Source organism: Taudactylus pleione, unplaced genomic scaffold, assembly GCF_031769625.1.
Source record: "Taudactylus pleione unplaced genomic scaffold, aTauple2 ptg000149l, whole genome shotgun sequence".
In the NCBI taxonomy this organism is placed as follows: Eukaryota; Metazoa; Chordata; class Amphibia; order Anura; family Myobatrachidae; genus Taudactylus; species Taudactylus pleione.
Window position 1 is genome coordinate 6,670,902 of NW_028284551.1, and position 17,958 is coordinate 6,688,859.

The following is a 17,958-nucleotide window of genomic DNA, read 5'->3' on the forward strand; positions in this document are numbered from 1 at the left end:
TGAGGGAAGAGTGCCTGCGTGTGAGAGCTTACAATTTATGGTGGACAGACAAACATGGCTGACACAGTGGTGAGTCCATGAGTAAGGACAAAAAGGTTTCGCTTACTATGACAGTTGGTAGGCTTTGATAAAGAAATGTGTCTTGAGAGCTCATATGAAGCTTGGTGGAGGCGTATGATGTAGAGAGGAAGTGAGTTCCTGTGGTTGGGAGCAGCACAGGCGTAATGCTGAAGGTGAGAGTGGGAATAGATAGGATGATTGTTGACAAAGTATGCGGAGGGAGATGAGATCAGAGATGTAAGGGTAGTGGGTAGGGTGGAGACTCTGTAGGTGAGAGTGAGGAATTTTAATTGGACCTTGTACAGGAAAGGGAAAGAGTGTAGTTCCTGATGGAAAGGAGAGGCAGCATTAAGCAATAATTAGAATGAAGAAAGGCAAGCATCAGGAAGATCAGATAAGGAGGTTGCAGTGGTCCAGTCAAGAGATAACCAGTGAGTAGGTGACAGTCTCTGCTGCCTCAAGGGTAAGAAAACGTCTGATCCTGGCGATATTATGAAGGTGAAAGTGACAAGATTGGGAGATGGACTGGATGTGTTATTTGAAGGAGAAGGCGGAGTAGAAGACAACTCTTAGACTTTCGAGACAGGAGTGATGATCAATTGATAGAGACAAGGTGAAGGGACTCAGGATGGTTAATGAGCTCAATCTTAGACATGTTACATTAATAAATGCCTAGAGGATCGACAACTGGAGATTTGAGTTAGAAGAGAGGGGGAGAGGTAGGTCTGAGTATCATCAGCAAAGAGATGGTGGCCAATAGTGCTGATGAGCTCACCAATGGTGGAAGTATAGAAAGAGAAAAGAAAAGGAGACGAGAACAGAGCATTGAGAGACGCTAACATGTAGAAGAAGTTGTGGAGTCACGAGTAGAGAAATAGAAAGAGTGGTCAAAGAGTTAGAAGGAAAGGCAGGAGAGGATCGTTTCATGAACACCAAAAGGAGTGAAGTACTTGCAGGAGGAGAGTGTGGTCCACAGTAGTTAAAGAGAGACTCGAGGTCAAGGATGGGGAGAGACTATGGCATGCAGAAGGGACGACAGTGCCTGATAACAGAGGTTTAGGTAATGGGCGACATTGGATCTGTGGGTCTGGCAGTGTGAGTGAGGGAGGAGAGAAGATAGGCTGAAGACGGGAGGGGGTGGGGGCCCGATGAGGGCAACACCTTCATCTCCAGAAAATGGAGAGAAAGGAGTCAGGTTGGAGGGGGGGGGGGGGGATGAGGAGAGGGTGGGGTGAAGGGGAGCCTGTGGATGGTTTCAAATCTGGACTATAAGGGTGACATAATATGTATTTTTGGGGCACAATTTTATGAGATGGTGCTTCTTCTTGTGATATTCCAAAGTTATTAACTTGGTGGAAATTTGGTAGAATTCTAGATTTTGTCACCACCTACGATATCTTTATAGGTTTTAAGTAAATTAGTAGTTTGTTTGACTCAGTTGCCAGTTCCAAGGACCTAACTTCTAGAAATCAGAGGAACAGCTTGGTGGCAGTTTATTTAGAATCAGTGAGTCCCAATTATCATATGAATAATTATAACAGTCAATTAGGTCTCAGTCGATGATCTAAGAGAAAAGCAACCCAATATGCTAGTGTCCATTAGGAAACCGCCAGGTAATGGTTCCACTATAATAATGGATACGGTGGGTGAGGTGTTTTAAATGGGTAATGGGCAAAATAAATAGTTAAGTGTGTCTGACCCAGAGGAGTGAATAATAAATAGCTTGAATAAAAAATGAGTAATTTACATTTAAGCTGACACATACTAAAATTTTAATTTTGTTTGGTCATGTAAATCCCCCCCAAAAATCTCAATTTGTCAAGTCTGTGCACATTAATGTGGATGCGATTATTAACACATATGCTACTGGTTCTCTTTATTACACATATACTACTTGAATGTGAATTACTGCTGCATCTACAGGGTACAGTACGTCAGATAAGTGGTTACCATTAACACTTGTCAAACAGACAATTCCTTTAAGGAAAGAACATTCAAATCCCAGTATCATTTTCCAGATGTATACTTTTATCCATATGCAGTTTTGAACAGAATATCCTTCTACACAATAAAACCATTTTCAGAGTCTGATACTAACCGGTACTTGTACTCCCCACGGTGATAAATTACCAACAGCCTGCCTTCAATGCTAAGAGATTTTCCATACTGGAGGCCTTTTATTTTCTATGCCATGGGAACATATTCAACGTTTGTATTGTTATCACACATATTCCTGAACAAAGCTTTAAAGTGGAACATAATCCTGTGGAAATATGGAACATAGTAAATCAACACTGAAGATTCACTTGACAATATATACCAGTACAGCCACAGTTTAAACAACATTAAAGGTTGTCTCTATGGGAAGCAAGGAAATTCATAAATGACAAAATTTGTATAGAAATAAGACAGACCTTTCCTGCATGTGCAATATATGTATCTATGTGTGTGTGCATATATGTGTGTGTGTATATATATAGATAGATAGATATAGATATACAATTTATTTTCCTGGCACCTCACAACCACCTTCATCACAGATTTCTCACAGGAAAATCTGCAATATTGGCCTACCTTAATTCCGAGTGATGTGTGCAATTATCCATCACAAAGAATATAATTGCTTCCTAAGGTTTGAAGGCTGTGAAAATCTGTAAACATGTGTCCTAAGAGGACATGGACGGGTGTGGGTAATTCTGGATAGGTGAAGGTTGCAGTGGTCAAGGTGGAAGATAATGAGAAAGTTGATAAAGTTTTTGGTTAGAAAAGAAGATTATAAACCAGTAAGAGTGTTGGTAGTAGTCTACTGGGAATGGGGCTTCTAGGCAGTAATGGATTGAGGACTAAATGCGGTCCTGGAAAAATTTGTAGAAGTGGCCCCACATGGGCGGGACCAAATCAACTGTAGGCAGAGCCAACATCAAAGTAGGTGGGGGTTACTACATCACTGTAACTGGAGACATCAGTGATGGGCAAGGCTAAAGCAACAAGTAAAGGTAGGCGGGGTTACACCAACCAAAGGCAGAGCATGTTACTATAGCCGGACTTAATACACAAAAAAGGTTAGCAAGTATTGTGCTGTAGTTAAGAAAGTAAAACTGAGATGATATTTGATCCTCTGCACTCATCAAATATATATTTTTTTAAATTTTAGCTACTTCAAGCTATATGTTAGGAATGTTAGTTGCAATACATGTTTAGCCAACCAACACACGCCCAAGTCTTCCCCTTCTGGCCAGTCTTACACTATAAATATTCACATGATCATTGCTATGTTTATTAACTGGGTTAGGTCTTAGCTGCACAGAGCTTTTAATGACTCACCAAGCAATAGCAGCTATTAGACTTTAGAAGTTGAGTTGTTGCCCATAGCAACCAATCAGATTCTCCTTATCATTTATCTAGCACTTTCTAGAAGATAATGGCTAGAATCTGATTGGTTGCCATGGGCAACATCTCCACTTCTAAAAACTGTATCTTTAGTTAAATATACCCCCTAGGGAATACTTAACACTAGTTGGAGTGGAGCTGCAATAAGTAGACTGTCTGTGTCGGAGCAGTTAGTCAGTTACCCAGGATCGGCCCCCTCCCATTAGGCAGTTTATGGTAACACAGCTGAGCAGGGTGCCACATGGGGGAGGATGCAACAGATCCAGAGGTCTGATAGAACAGCTCCTCCTCTGACACACGAGTTAAAATTAGTGAATTGTTTGAATCTGGTTCATCTAAAACGTATAGATTACTGCCAAAAACTGTATATAGTAATTCAACCACTTCCTCCTAACACTCTACACATATACTGTATGGCCCAAGGAAACCTAGATCCACATTTAGCTCTTGTGTATTTAAATTTATTTCCCAAACACATATATAAAAGTAACTTAAAAAAAAATACCTTTGCATGACAATGACCTTTATATTGTACTCTATATAAAATATGGGACAGTATATATCCCCTACTATGATATTATAAAGCTATTCACAGACGGTTTGGGTATGAATATGGTTAGCCGCCGGGTGAAATACTGACACCAGAAGCCCGAAAAAGAAGAATCCTGACGGGGCAGGTAAGCCAGCTGACCCTCCCTTGGTGGTTCCTAACCCTAAAACTTCCAGTGTGGTGCCTAACCCTAAGTCCCTCGGGGGTACCTAAACCTAACCCACACTCTAAACCTAACCCTCCCATGGGGGGGCCTAACCCTAACCTTCCCCCAGTACTGCCTAACCCCCCCCTCTCCACAGCCTAACCCTAAGTCCCCCTGGTGGTGCCTGAACCTAACCCTCCTACATCCCCACACAGACAAAAGGCTGCAGGCTAAGTGCATTTTATACTTGTAACAAGAAATTAAATGACTTCTAACACAACTGTATAATTTACAGCAGGATATATTATTCTTTATAATACACATGTTTTCCTAATTAATTATTGATTATAGGGATTTACATCGGAACTCACCATTAATAGTAATATCTACAGGCATTTATACTGTATATTAGCATCACTTGTGTATTGTACAGTATTTTGAAATAATTTTATCATATTACTGTGACTGCTGCATTTATAATTTTAAGACATTCTTACAGTTTACTTTGTAGCTATGCTGTGCATTCCACCAGTATATAGTAATATATAAATTGTAACCTATACCATGACACCAACTGCAACCGTGCTCCATGTATGAATCAGGTGTATTTGTCAGTGGTCTCAAACATCCAACTGCAGCAAAGCAAAAGCATTCATGTGTCAATCTGGCCATACACAATAAGCTATATAATATATATATGCCACTAACCATAGGCATAAGGGACATGCATGAATCCAATACACACACACATAAGTAGACAAAAAAAAAAAAAAAAAAATTATATATATATATATATATAAAGAAAAACAATCCTCCGGCACTCCTCCACGCTGTGCCTCTGGACACGTAGTCCGTCCTTGCTCCGGTGCCCTCCTCAGAAAGACCCCGAAACGTCGACTCAATAAAGTCCCTCTGTTGAGGGTGTTACATGTTATTCCAGTCTCCGAGTGCCGCCTTTGTTTTTGGTGCAATATATATATATATATATATATATATAGTACACGCACATATTATATTTGTGTGTGTGTATATATAATATATATATATATATATATATATATATTGTAGAATTTATATGTTACATAAAGTAGATACAATATGACCAATTCAAAGATAGGTCAGTAGATATACACATCTAAAGAGGAAGAGTGAAACAATATTAAATCCCTCACACCCTCCGCCCATACATTTAGAACCTGCTGTGATTTCTGTAGTCACAGCCAAGTCAATAGCACAATGTGATACAGAGATCCATTGTAGTAATTAAGAACATAAAATTCCTAGCCTAGTGTGCCGATACACACTGTGCCCCTCCACTTGGCAATAACTGTTAAATTATACACTTATACAGCAGCATAATGAGGGTGTCGACTGTTAGTGACAGGAGACAAGCTGTGAGCTCGGTACCCGGGTGTTCTCTCTACAGTTCAACTTCCATATTCTTCGTTAGAATACATACAAGGTGTATATAGTATAAAGACCAGCTTCTCTCAGTAGAGGTCCCACCGGCAGCTATAAATGGAAGAATATGAGCTTGAACACACGTATATTGTCAGAAGGGTCTCCCCAGTCCCAGCACAATTAATCATATCTCCAGTGCTTCTCGCGATGTCCGCTCCTCTGTGGGCAGATTAGCCGGCCCGGCCATCTTGCTATGACAGGCGCTGGCGGGCTGCCTGTCATGCAGGAAGGCTGGATGGCGTGCTACTGGCGGCGGGGCCACATGCGACAGGTGGCCCAGAGTAGCCTCGGCCCACCGGGAATCTTCCTGATGAAGTAAACGCTCAATCCGCCCCTGCTACTAAGTACAGTTACTGACAGGCAGCACCGTATTTAAAGATTGGCCTACATTGTGAACACTTGCAGTGCAGGTTCAACACTTTGGGGTATATTTACTAGAGTGCTGGTTTATAGACGTGTAGATGTTGCCCAAAGCAACCAATCAGATTCTAGCTAGTATCTTTTAGAAGGTGCTAGATAAAGAAGTAGAATCTGGTTGCTATGGGCAATAACGCCACTTCTATAAACCTGCACTTTAGTAAATATACCCCTTTGGTCACTAGAATGCTATTTTGTCACTATATTGTATATTGGACACTAGAAATCTTTGTGTGGATAGAGGCCCCCAGAATGGTCACTGTAATTAATAGCAGTTACCACAATGCTATATCATTGTATAGTGGTCACTAGATTAGCCATCAGGTGCTACTGTCTGTGAATCCAAGTACTCCATCTCCAACATAAGATTACATATCTTATATGGGGATGCAGTATATTTACCGGTGTCCAGAATGCCGGACATCAGGATACCGACGCCTATCTTTAGCCAGACGCCGAAATCCCAGCGCCCGATATCCCAAACAAAGGCTAAGCCGGGACACTTAGCTTTTAGCCGCGGGGGGGATGACTTAGGGAGGGTTAGTGTTAGGCTAGCAGAAGGGGGGAAGTGGTTAGGGATAGGCGCCACTGGGGTGAGGTTAGGATTAGACACCCCCCTGGAGGGTCAGGTTTAGGGTGCGGGAAGGAGGGGTTAGGGTTAGGCATCACCAGGGAGACGTTAGGGTTAGGCACCACTAAGGTAGGGTTAGGGGTGGAGGGGGGAGACTTAGGGTACTTACCAGCCCCAGTTGCGATCCTGATGGTTCGGGCTTCCAGCATTGGTATTTAGTCCGCCGGCAATACATCTGGTGGCATTACATACCGATTCCATAACATGTGGTTTCATTTTTAGAATATCATTAGGAACTTTAATACGGATGCCTATTATGTCTGGTAACACTAAATTATCCTGAAAATCAATACATACCATATTTCTGTATTTTGTTTTATTCATTCATGAGTATGGTTTGGCGTAAAAAAAACCTTTAGCAGCATGTATTCAGTTATATTTGTTTTGAAACCAGTGTGCTCCTGCTTTAAACTATTATTGCAGGTATTGTACTGTTAATATTATTTGTGAACAAGATAGTATGTGACCTTTTGTTGTCTTTTATTTTACAATACTTCATGCTGTGTATTGTTATTTTTATAACATTTCTTTATTATGCTATGCTTTAACTGTGTATTTCATTTTCCAGAGATTTCCCCTCTTATAAAAGAAGAGCCTTCTCCTATATCAAAGATGCGACCAGTTACTGCCAGTGTCACCACCATGCCAGTGAACACAGTGGTGTCGAGGCCTCCACCGCAGATTCATGTAGCACCTCCACTGTCTTTGGAACCAACAAATAGTCTATCGATTAGCTTAGAAAGCCATTTGGAGGCATTTTTAGAAGGAACCTTACCACCAGGAACTAACATTCCTCATCTAGAAAGGCATAGTGATGGCCAAGATGCATTTTCTTTGATAGATGATCTGAACAATGATCTTCTCCAGCATCACAACATACTGGACCATGATTCCACACCAATGGAGACAACGGACACACCATTCACTGCAAACAGCTGTTTATCTCTGGACCTTCAAGACACAAACCTGGATAACATGGAGTGGCTGGACATTACAATGCCCAATTCTGCCTCTTCTCTTACTCCTTTAAGCTCTACTATACCAAGCATGTTCTCCACTGACTTTTTGGACACTAATGACTTGCAGTTGCAATGGGACTAATAGATTACCGTAGATCTCAAAGTGAGATTTCACTTTGAAAACAGGCTGGAAGTATGGTTGGTGTAATTGTAGCAATTACACCAAACAGCAGAATATAAAGAGATCTGCAGCATTTAACTGCACTGCATTTCCAAGTGTGTCACTGATGGGCCACTAGGGAGAGACACTACACTGTACAGCAAAAACATAAATCTAAAAAGGTTACCAGTAATGGTAGGTTAACAATGCAGCTTAGATCTTGACGCATTTGGGGATTTGAAAGATGTGAGATTGATTGCTCAGTGGGGTATTTGTACAGAAAACTATATTAGATTCAGTGTTTTTAACGTGTTTATTTTGTGGTAATCTTTCATTATTTTGTTGTCTCCTTAATATTCAAAGCTGCACTTGACTGTTCCTGTGAACAGGCTGAGCCAATATGATTATATGGCAAAGCGCTGACTGGTTCAGGGTTCATACTCACAATTTTCACAAGCGTATACAGACTGGAGATTTATCCCTGGTACCATATAAATGATGATCTACACAGTGTATAGTTCATATACCCAACTAAGTCTGTTGAGTTTCAAACCTGTAAAGTTGTTAATATAGCATCACAGAACTGTAGTTTTGTGGCTGGAAAACTTTGGGTTCATAAGTAATGTAGACATTTTATGTAGTTTTCTATTAATGAACCTTTACACGTTTTGTTGCTTTGTTTTATTTTTTATTGCCTTATATTTTTTTCTTTTGTAACGGATTAAAGGGATTTTTTTAGACCTCCTTTCCAAAACATGCTGTAAATATACTGTACAAAAATGTATTAAACAATAGTTAAGAAGAGATTATCAGTTACACATGAGCGCACAATTCTTGCTTTCTCAAAGTGAAACACACCAAAACACAGATGATAGCCTGTATAATGATTTAATTCTGTCAGGATACATGAAAAAGCATTTACAATCTAGAACAGACTGCAACAAAAATAAAAATGTATATAAAATATTTAAAAAAAAAAGATAAGCCATGTAGTTATTATCAAGTATATGAATTGAAATTAAATTGTAAATTAAAAAATCGCAGACTGGTTTTATTGTTGATTAAGAATAGCAATATGCTATTTCTGCATGTAACAGGAGGGCAAAATTCTATATGAAGGCAAATATACCATAGCCACACACATTGTTTTTAAAGAGCATTTTATTACAGATTTTTTTTTTTCTATTCACTAATGGGAGACATTAAATTCTCCCCTCCATAAAAAAAATGTATATACATAGGTTTCGTGATGTGATTATAGACTAGTTTTTGTAAGCTCTTTGGGGAGGGGCAATACAGTATTATAAGGAAATATTAATAGTTCTAAAGAAGGTGTTTATGATTCCAGGAAGTTTAATTAACATTACCATGGAGAAGACTTTAGTCGTATAAGATTAATGACTTTATGGTGTGGCATATTGCAAATTTTTTTTTTTCTTTTGCTTTAGTAATCTTACTAAAACCAGAACATGAATTTAAAATCTAAGACAACAAAGTAATCCCATGATCAACTTGTAAGAGATAGAGAAATGCGTAAAATTAAAATAAATATCAGCAATTCACATTACTTGAATTTATGCAGCATGTATTTTTGCTTTTATAAAATGTTGAATAACATATCCAGAGCTTTTATTAAGTATGTTGCATTATAGTGAGGGTGAAATACTGCCAGCACAGGTAATAATCAGATATTGCTTTTTTTGGTCTACAATTTAGGTGAAGCCCCGTATTTCCTTTTACTGTCCTTTTTTTTTTTTTTAGAAATTAAGGAGAGATAGATTTGCTTTGTCTACTGTGTGTCACAGTGTATAATCCGTTTCACGTCAAATGCTTTTGTAAATTGAAAATTATTTTTACCCGGTATCTAAACTAGTAGATGCTGTGTAAACAACACAAATCCAATTGCAGAAATGTCAATGTAATAACTTTTTACAGAAGAAGGCAACGTCTATATTTCTTGAAGTATGACTTTGCTAATTCATTTGTCTAGTCTGAAACTAAAATATTCTAGCGGTTCTTAATAATTAAGGGCATGTTATTAAGAAATAAGAAACCTAAACCCTAGCCAGGCAGGCTAAATCTTCTAGACATGAAAGGGAATCTGTTTCAATGTAGTGATAGAAAATGCTTTATATTATAGCCTACTAACAATATGGAAGCAACACTCTTTATATAGATGCAAAGGGAGTTTTGTTAGTGTGACAGGATTTCACAGCTATGCATGTATTGGGTATAATTCAAAGATTATTTTTAGAACTGCACAGTTTAATCTGATTGTCAGACACGTCAGTATATCCATCTATAAGAATTCATTGGAGGACAAGGCAAAATATATATAATTTAGTGTCCATGTTTTATAATCTTTACACAGCATACTACACTATAAACATATTTGATGGTTTTGTGACACGAATTGTAAATCAATACACTTTTCCCATGTTCTTTTTACATCATATATGCTACAGAAGTGCAATTAGCGGGTCAAAACAAAAATGGCTGATACCAGGGCCGTAACTAGGGTTATGCGCCAATGCTCTCTCTGCCACAGGGCACCAAAAAGTCTAGGTGCTGTGGCGCCAGCCAGAGCCGTAACTAAAGACCACAGTCAAGGACATAAACGGAAGCTTCCCAAATGGCTTCCAAAGACGGATATACAATACAATATCAGAAGTGTCCAGTCTGTGCCTGCTGGAATGTATGCGTAGGCAGTGGCTTATTTATATGTTAATGTTTGGCTAGAGCATAGCTTGCATCAGTTTTGCTGCTTTGTTTCGCAATGCTATCCTTTTCTATTTAATACCAACTACTGTACTTTCTAAAACGATCTGTAAGATTGTCATGTAGATGTTGCTTTATTGGCCATTAAATCTGCCCTGTAACATCTGTTCTACTCTGGTATAGTGATCTACAACCTGAAGTTTTTTATTTGTTCTAGTGAAGGAAGTCTCTTAAGGCCCCCATACACGGTGCAATCCAGCAGCCGATCCGATGGATTGGAACAATATCGCTGCTATATAGTTCCTTGTGTGGGTGGGATATCGGCTAGTGCGCGCTCCCGTGGGATTGTACATCACTCCTCCAGATCTTTCTGCATGTTCAGTTAATCTGGGAGAGCGATGTACGATCCCATGCAGCGCTGTGTGGGTTGGGGAGGGGGGTGCCAACATACCTGGCGGTCGGCCACCCGATCGCTCCGTGAGTGGGGACCGCCCGCTATGTCTGCCATCGGATCGGCCGTCGCATTGCAAGGTGCATATCGCACCGTGTATGGGGCCCTTAACCATCTTGCTGTGTTTATTTGTTTTGTTATTGTATTTAATATCAGCTACATTTATGTATTGTCCCCTGAGGTAGGGCCAGTATAGACTCTCCAGATCCAATAAAAATAATGTTATATATCATCCATATTGTCGTAGAGCCAGCTACTTTCAGGGCAAACAGAGTGCTTGTAGTACAGTTTGTCATACCACAAAAAAAAAAAAAACCTTTGGTCATCCCATATCTAAACATTTCTATTTGAGTTTTGTTTTAGTTAGTGTGAAAATTGTGGAAGTCAATTTCTTGATGTAATTGATTGGCTTAGCTTATTTTATAAAATTAAAAAGTTCCTGAATTAGACTAAATGTTTAGAATTTCTAAGAAACTATGTTCACACTAATTATGGTGCATGCCTGATGAACACACCAATACCCCCACCTTATATGCAAATAGTTGTTTGGCAGCTATCATGTTTTTGCTTAAGGTAGGAACACACCTATACAAGAGTGTGTATGCACCGGCGATCATGTTTTATCAGAAAAAAACTATCATATCTGAAAATCTGCTTTTACTGGCGTGCTAATATTCAATGGTACAATGTCAGACACACCTGGATGTGTGTAGGCACTACGACTGTTCTGTCCACTACTTCTGCTGATACTGCAGTCACAACCTTTTCAGCAGATGGTTTCAGGTGATGAGGACCACAGATCGCACGGTAGATTGTAATAGTGTGTATGCATGAATCTGCATGTTCATCAGGACTTTGTCATGAGTGTAATTTTAAGAAGATCCGCATCTCAAGTATGATTGTACCTAGCTTTAAAACTCCATTGCAGTAGAATTAATTGGATAATAGTATGCAGAATAAAAGCAGTTTAATGATTTCCAAAGATTGCAATACAATGCGCCCACAAAGTTGGAAGCAGCTACATTTGTTTTTATTGTACTTGATGAATTTATACGTTTACAAACATAAAATCCAGATGAAGGTTAAAAAGATTTGAACAAGCCCTTAAGAGCATAGACTTACAACATATTGTTTTTAAACTTAATGGAAAGATGAATTATTTGTAAAATGGATTGCACGACGTCTTATACCAGTATAAAAATAGTTTATGTTGGTTTGCGTGCAGCCTCTGTTATTAGATTATCCAATATTGTTAAAACCATTACCTACTAGACTTTCGTATGATAACCCTACATGCCTTTCAGATTCATGAATCCACACAACTATAACAGTTTCATGGAGTGGTTTACACTAGAGATGTGCAGTTTGGTTTTACTCGGATTTGTTCAGATCTCAAAAACGGCATCATATTGGCTGTCACGTGTTTTGAATAGCCAAAAAGAGAAGTCCGAACTAATCCGAATTTACGATAATTTGGCGATAGGAACGGAATAAAACCGAACCCGCACAGCTCTAGTTTAAACAGTGGACACAATTGGAAGTGGAATCTTAGACCCATTTAGTATGGGGCTTCCTGCAAACACTATCAATTGTTTCTTTTTTTTTAATAATAGTTTTTATTGAAAGTTTAATACAAAGAAATGGGGATACAGAAGGGAAAAGGGGTAAGCCAGACATATTGCATATCACGATATAAATCAATCGATCTTGGTCCATTTACATATAATTAATACTTAAACATTTTAGGACAATGTCAATTCTTTCTTGACAGTTACTTTATCTATTCTTCAATGGTGCATTACAGAAACTTGGAAGATTTCTCTATATATGATCCCTTCCTTCTGAATCCTTCTTTTTTTTTTTTTAATTCTTATCAAATTAAATTCCTTTGTATAGAGGTATTTTAGGTTTTTGACACAGATAACATTTCTATAATTTTTAGTAAGATTTATAATATTTAGCACTAATGGTATAATGATTTTAAGCCTCATGAAATTTCTTTTATTTAAAGTTAACTTAAATCTCATTAAAAAAAATTAATTCAGTCCGAAATGATGAGTAAAAACACAAATTGCATGCTTATGCTTTTGTATATTTAGAGGTTTCCTTGATGATTTTATAATTAAAGTCTTGTGCACTGCACAAGGCAAAAAAAACAAATTGGGAACTTCTCCATTTTTTGTGATCTTTTCGGAAACACTAACAGATGCGATGTCTGTCTGTTTCTGCTTTTATTCAGTTATCTGAGTAAAAAGGAAGTGCCATTGATGGCAAATATTTTTGTAAGGGGTTAAGGGAAGGTTATTTTAAGATGAAAGTATAACAATTAACTGAATAGGGAAACATTGATATATTTAAGACCGTAATGTGTCACAAAACTTCATTATTAAATCAACATGAAATTCGAACCTAAGTTTTACTGCTCATTTGCTCCTCAATTTAATTATTAAATCATACAGAAAAGGTCTCTTGCAGGAGAGTTAGTCTTGTTGAAATCCATCTGAATCCGATTTCTAAACTCTCCGGTAAAACTGTGGCTTAATGAAATTACAGGAGAATTATTAAACATCCCTTGATTTTTGCTCAGAAAAGATTAATAAGGGAACATCTCTGTTTACCTGGTGTGTTCCCAATTTCATATGTCAAGCTTACACATCTGTGTGTTTCTGCTTCTCAGGAAAAAAGCTAGTACTATATTCTGCCTTCCCTACCTATTGTACCATACTTGCCTACTTTTGGACCTGAACGGGTGAGTGTGACCACGCTATTCACATTTTTATGGCCACGCTGCGCAATTATGTGATTAGAAGAAAATTGTGTTATCAAAGTTCAGATCTGGGAGAGTGGCCTACGCTCTCGGGAGTCCAGAAGATCTCCCAAAATACGGGACAGTAGGCAAGTATGTATTGGACAGCCAGAATGTCCATGCCTGTAAACTTGTCACAGATGCTCCAACTTTGGCTGCAGATCAAATGAAAGCATTGTGTTGTCACAAAGTTAGTTGCGTGTGTTCTAGAGTACCTTCCCTCCCTGTTTGATTACCCCAGTAATTTTTATATGGTGTGCCTAGTACGTTGTACATGCTTTTTTAGAGGTAGCCGAGCTTTGTTGTAATTTAATGAAAAAGGGACCTTTAATTGTAAAGCGCAACAGAAAATGTTAATAAATAATGTTCTGGAAGCTTACAGTGCTCTCCTATTCAGTTATGTGCAATCACCTTTAAATTACTTTGCTTTTCTGTTGAAAAGTAAGCTTGCTCCAACTACCGTTAGCTTTAAATGAAGTTGTGATGTTACTACACATTGCTTACAACGCCGTTTTGTTGAATAGAAGGTGCACATTAGTTATGGTGATTCTCACCAGTCACATTGGACATATCAGCTTTTTGGTAGTATTTTACGTAATTTAACAAAATGATTGTGAACGCCAAAGTGTGTCTTCAGCAGTTCTAAATAGATCCTTTCCCTATTTGCTCTTTATTAAAAATTAATGAAGGTTTAAAGACTCTATTTGACATATTATTTTCTCCCCTGATAAATCTCCTTTCTTACGCAAGTCTTCAGGACTTTGGTCATTGTCTCAAGAGTTTATTTGCAGGTGTCTGAAGGTGTTTCTAAGATGTCTAATATCTCCAGGGACCTGCAACCAAAGTCTGCTACACGAACTAGGATGATATCGGCACGATTTGGCGTATAGGCACGAGAAATCGTGTATATCGTCTAGTGTGTATGCACTATTGCGCGCTCCCGCTGGTCGCATGCGTTATTGTGTGATTGGCTTTGCTGCATAGATAATCACATGATATCGCACGCTGCGCCATACATATTAATGAGGAACGGAACAAGTAATCATTCCGACGTTCATTAAATTGTGCAGTGTGTACAGGCATTCATGCGATGTCCAGGGTGAAGGCAAATCGCCCTGAACATCAGTGCGATTTCCGGTCGTTTAGGTGTGTACCCACCCTAAGACCATTGGAAGTGCAGCAGATGATGTGGCAGGTGAAAGTGGTGTAGAAAGGGACAGTTTCTTGTAATCCCTTAAGAATGCTTTATAAACAACTTGGAAAAGATGTTAGCCATAACCAGTTTAACTAGTGCCCCCCCTCCAAAATACAAACATTGATAGCTATATTGCCAAAGGGAGTTACTTTGAAGGTCTGTTATATATTAGTTTTGTTTATGTAATATATTTTTTGCAGTAATTTTTTTTAATACCTTCATAAGAACAGTTACCAGAACTAATACAACTGTCTCTAATGTTGCTTGCAGAAGGGATGTTGTGAAGTTGCTGATTATTTTTATTTTGCTAGTGGCTCATTTTGCTGGACATGAAAGTACCACAGTGACCTCACTGATTTTAGGAACTGCAAAACCTGTGTAAAATTTTAGAACGATGACTGTGTGGATTTGTTCAGGGCCCATTCATGTATTGCCTTTCTATGACAAGTTTTGATGCCTTCGTATTTGCAGTTTGCACCCCCTGCAATCATTTCCATATTATCATGTTCGAATGCCAGATGTTTTGCACAGTGTATATATGTAATGCATACTGTATTTTTTATATGTGTAGCACATTTATCATTGGATATTTTGTACATAGTGGCAATGTTGTAGCTACTGATTAATTGTTGACTAGGAGCATCATTTTTTCTGCAATTTTTGTGTTCCAAAATAAAAATAAATTGCTTTTGAGTTCGCGTCCTTGATCTTCTTTTTTTTTTTTTTTTTTTTTTTAATGTTAACATTAATTTAACGGAGAACTCTAGTCTTCTTCATTTTGTAACTGGACACTCTACCCTCGTCATAATAAAAGGTAATCTCAATGGTCAGAGCTGGATTAGGATGAAGTAGAACCCCGCAGTAGCAGCATCAGTTCCTACTGATTTTGAATTATATACACTTTATAGTCAGCAGTGCCTGAAAGAGTACAACTTTTACATGCATTTCCGTATACATTTCGCAATCTGCAGCCATATAGCACAGACCCACATTCACTCCCTGCTAAACTCAGGTGTAGTAATACCTGTTCCTTCAGATCTTCAAGGAGCTGGTTTCTATCCCACTCTCTTTTTGATTCAGAAGCTGAATGGGTCTCACCGGCCTATTTTGAATCTCAAATCCCTCAACAGGTTTATCCGGGTGCCCAAGTTCCGTATGGAAACTATAGGAACTATCGTTCAAGCAATGGAACCTGGGGATTTTATGGTTTCCCTGGACATTCAGGATGCATATCTGCATGTGCCTATTACGCCATCCCACCAACGATTTCTATGGTTCTCTGTTCTGCAGCGAAATTTCCAGTTTCAGGCACGGCCATTTGGTCTGTCAACGGCCCCTCGGGTCTTTACCAAGATAATGGCAGTTATGTTGGCCTACCCGAGGCATCAGGGAGTCAGATTCCTGCCGTACCTAGAAGACCTTTTAAAGGTCCAGGACCAGAGACCCCTCAGCAGCTTTCGTGGATGCTCTGGCAGTGTGATGGAATTTCAATCTTGTATACCTTTTTCCTCCGATTTCCCTCCACCCAAGGGTTCTCCGGAAATTCAAGCAGGAAGGTGGCACAGTGATACTGATAGCTCCAGCCTGCACCAGGCACCACTGGTTCACCAATCCCCGGTGTCTCTCCATAGACACTCCCTTTCTACTTCCTCTCCGGCCGGACCTGTTAGCACAGGGTCCTTGTCTGCACTCGGACCTCCCTCATCTGTATTTGACAGTGTGGCTCTTGAGTTATCCCTCTTAACAGCCAAAGGTTTCTCTAGCTCTGTGATCAGGATGATGATGCTTGGGGCAAGGAAGCCTTCCTCAGCCCACATTTGTCACAGAGCTTAGCACTCTTATTTTTAAGGGTGCTCACCCAGATGTGATGATCCTATGGTTTTAGGGGTTTCTGCATGCCTACTTTTTATTTTTATCTTTAATTTAGGACAGTGTTATCCTCAGTACCTGGATGGTTACTTTCCAAAAGTGGTATCCCGGGTGTGTGGTTCCGGTTTGTCGGATCTTCATGTACGGATTGCCATAATGCTTCTGCTAGACAATTGTGCAGGGTGGCCACATGGGCTTCTGTCCGCACCTTCATTAGGTTTATTATTGCCTTTGATTCTTTTTTCCTCTCAGGATGCTTCCTTAGGTCGCAGGATTCTCCTTTCTGCTCAGGAGCATCCCCACTCTTCAGGAAACTGCTTTAGGATGTCCCCATGGTGAGCCCTATGGACCCTGAAGAAGAAATTAAGAGTTATGGTATAACTTACCCTTGTTAACTCTCTTTCTTCGAAGTGCATAGGGTCAACAGCGCGCCAACCCTGATGCACCTGGCTTCATTGGGTATTTTTTCTCTCGGTCACTGATTCCTTCATCCTTGGGGGGAGAGTGTTTCTAGAGTGGGTTGATCTTCCTTCTCTCCTCTCCTACTCCTGCCTTGGGCTTGCTTACAAAATTGGCTGGCTAGGGCGGGGGTATATGTGGAGGAGGGCCGGTGCATGCTGGGAACTAAAGCTTTAACTGTTTGGTGCACGGCTCACTACAACCAACTATACCCCATGGTGATCCCTGTGGACCCTATGGACTTTGAAGAAATAGCATTAACAAGGGTAAGTTATTGGTGTTCTCCCTGTTATGATGTTTTCCTCAAAGTGTTTGAAAAAAATATACATAGTGTAGTGATAAGCAATTGATTCCACAACATGTACAACACTGAAAAAGGTGAAGTATTGTCTCCTTTAGTAAGGACAAGATTTCCAATCACCAAAACACCCCTTGAATATCATAATTACCATACATACTTGTACAGTATGATAAAATAGTGCTCATCATCCCCTTATAGATTAACACTTTAATTTCAGCTTGATTGGATATAAAACAATATAAAATATTTTAGCGCAATACTGATGGTATAAAATTAATAAGAATTAATGAGTAAAAAAAGAAATTATCCGTTAATACCAAATTTCTTCCAGATGGTCTAATCCAGGGGTCTTCAAACTTGGCCCTCCAGCTGCTGTGGAACTACAC

General features: G+C 39.2%; 1 protein-coding gene across 9 annotated transcripts in view; it reads left to right on the forward strand.

The window, feature by feature from the left end:
* The window catches only part of MRTFB (myocardin related transcription factor B), a 450,704-nt gene extending 435,068 nt beyond the window's left edge, over positions 1-15,636 (forward strand). For all 9 annotated transcript variants that reach the window (XM_088474235.1, XM_088474234.1, XM_088474237.1 and 6 more), the window contains one exon: positions 7,223-15,636. In XM_088474235.1, coding sequence (XP_088330361.1) covers positions 7,223-7,755 — 533 coding nt within the window. In that variant the 3' untranslated portion in view covers positions 7,756-15,636. The remainder of the gene's footprint in view (positions 1-7,222) is intronic.
* The last annotated feature ends 2,322 nt before the right edge of the window (positions 15,637-17,958 follow it).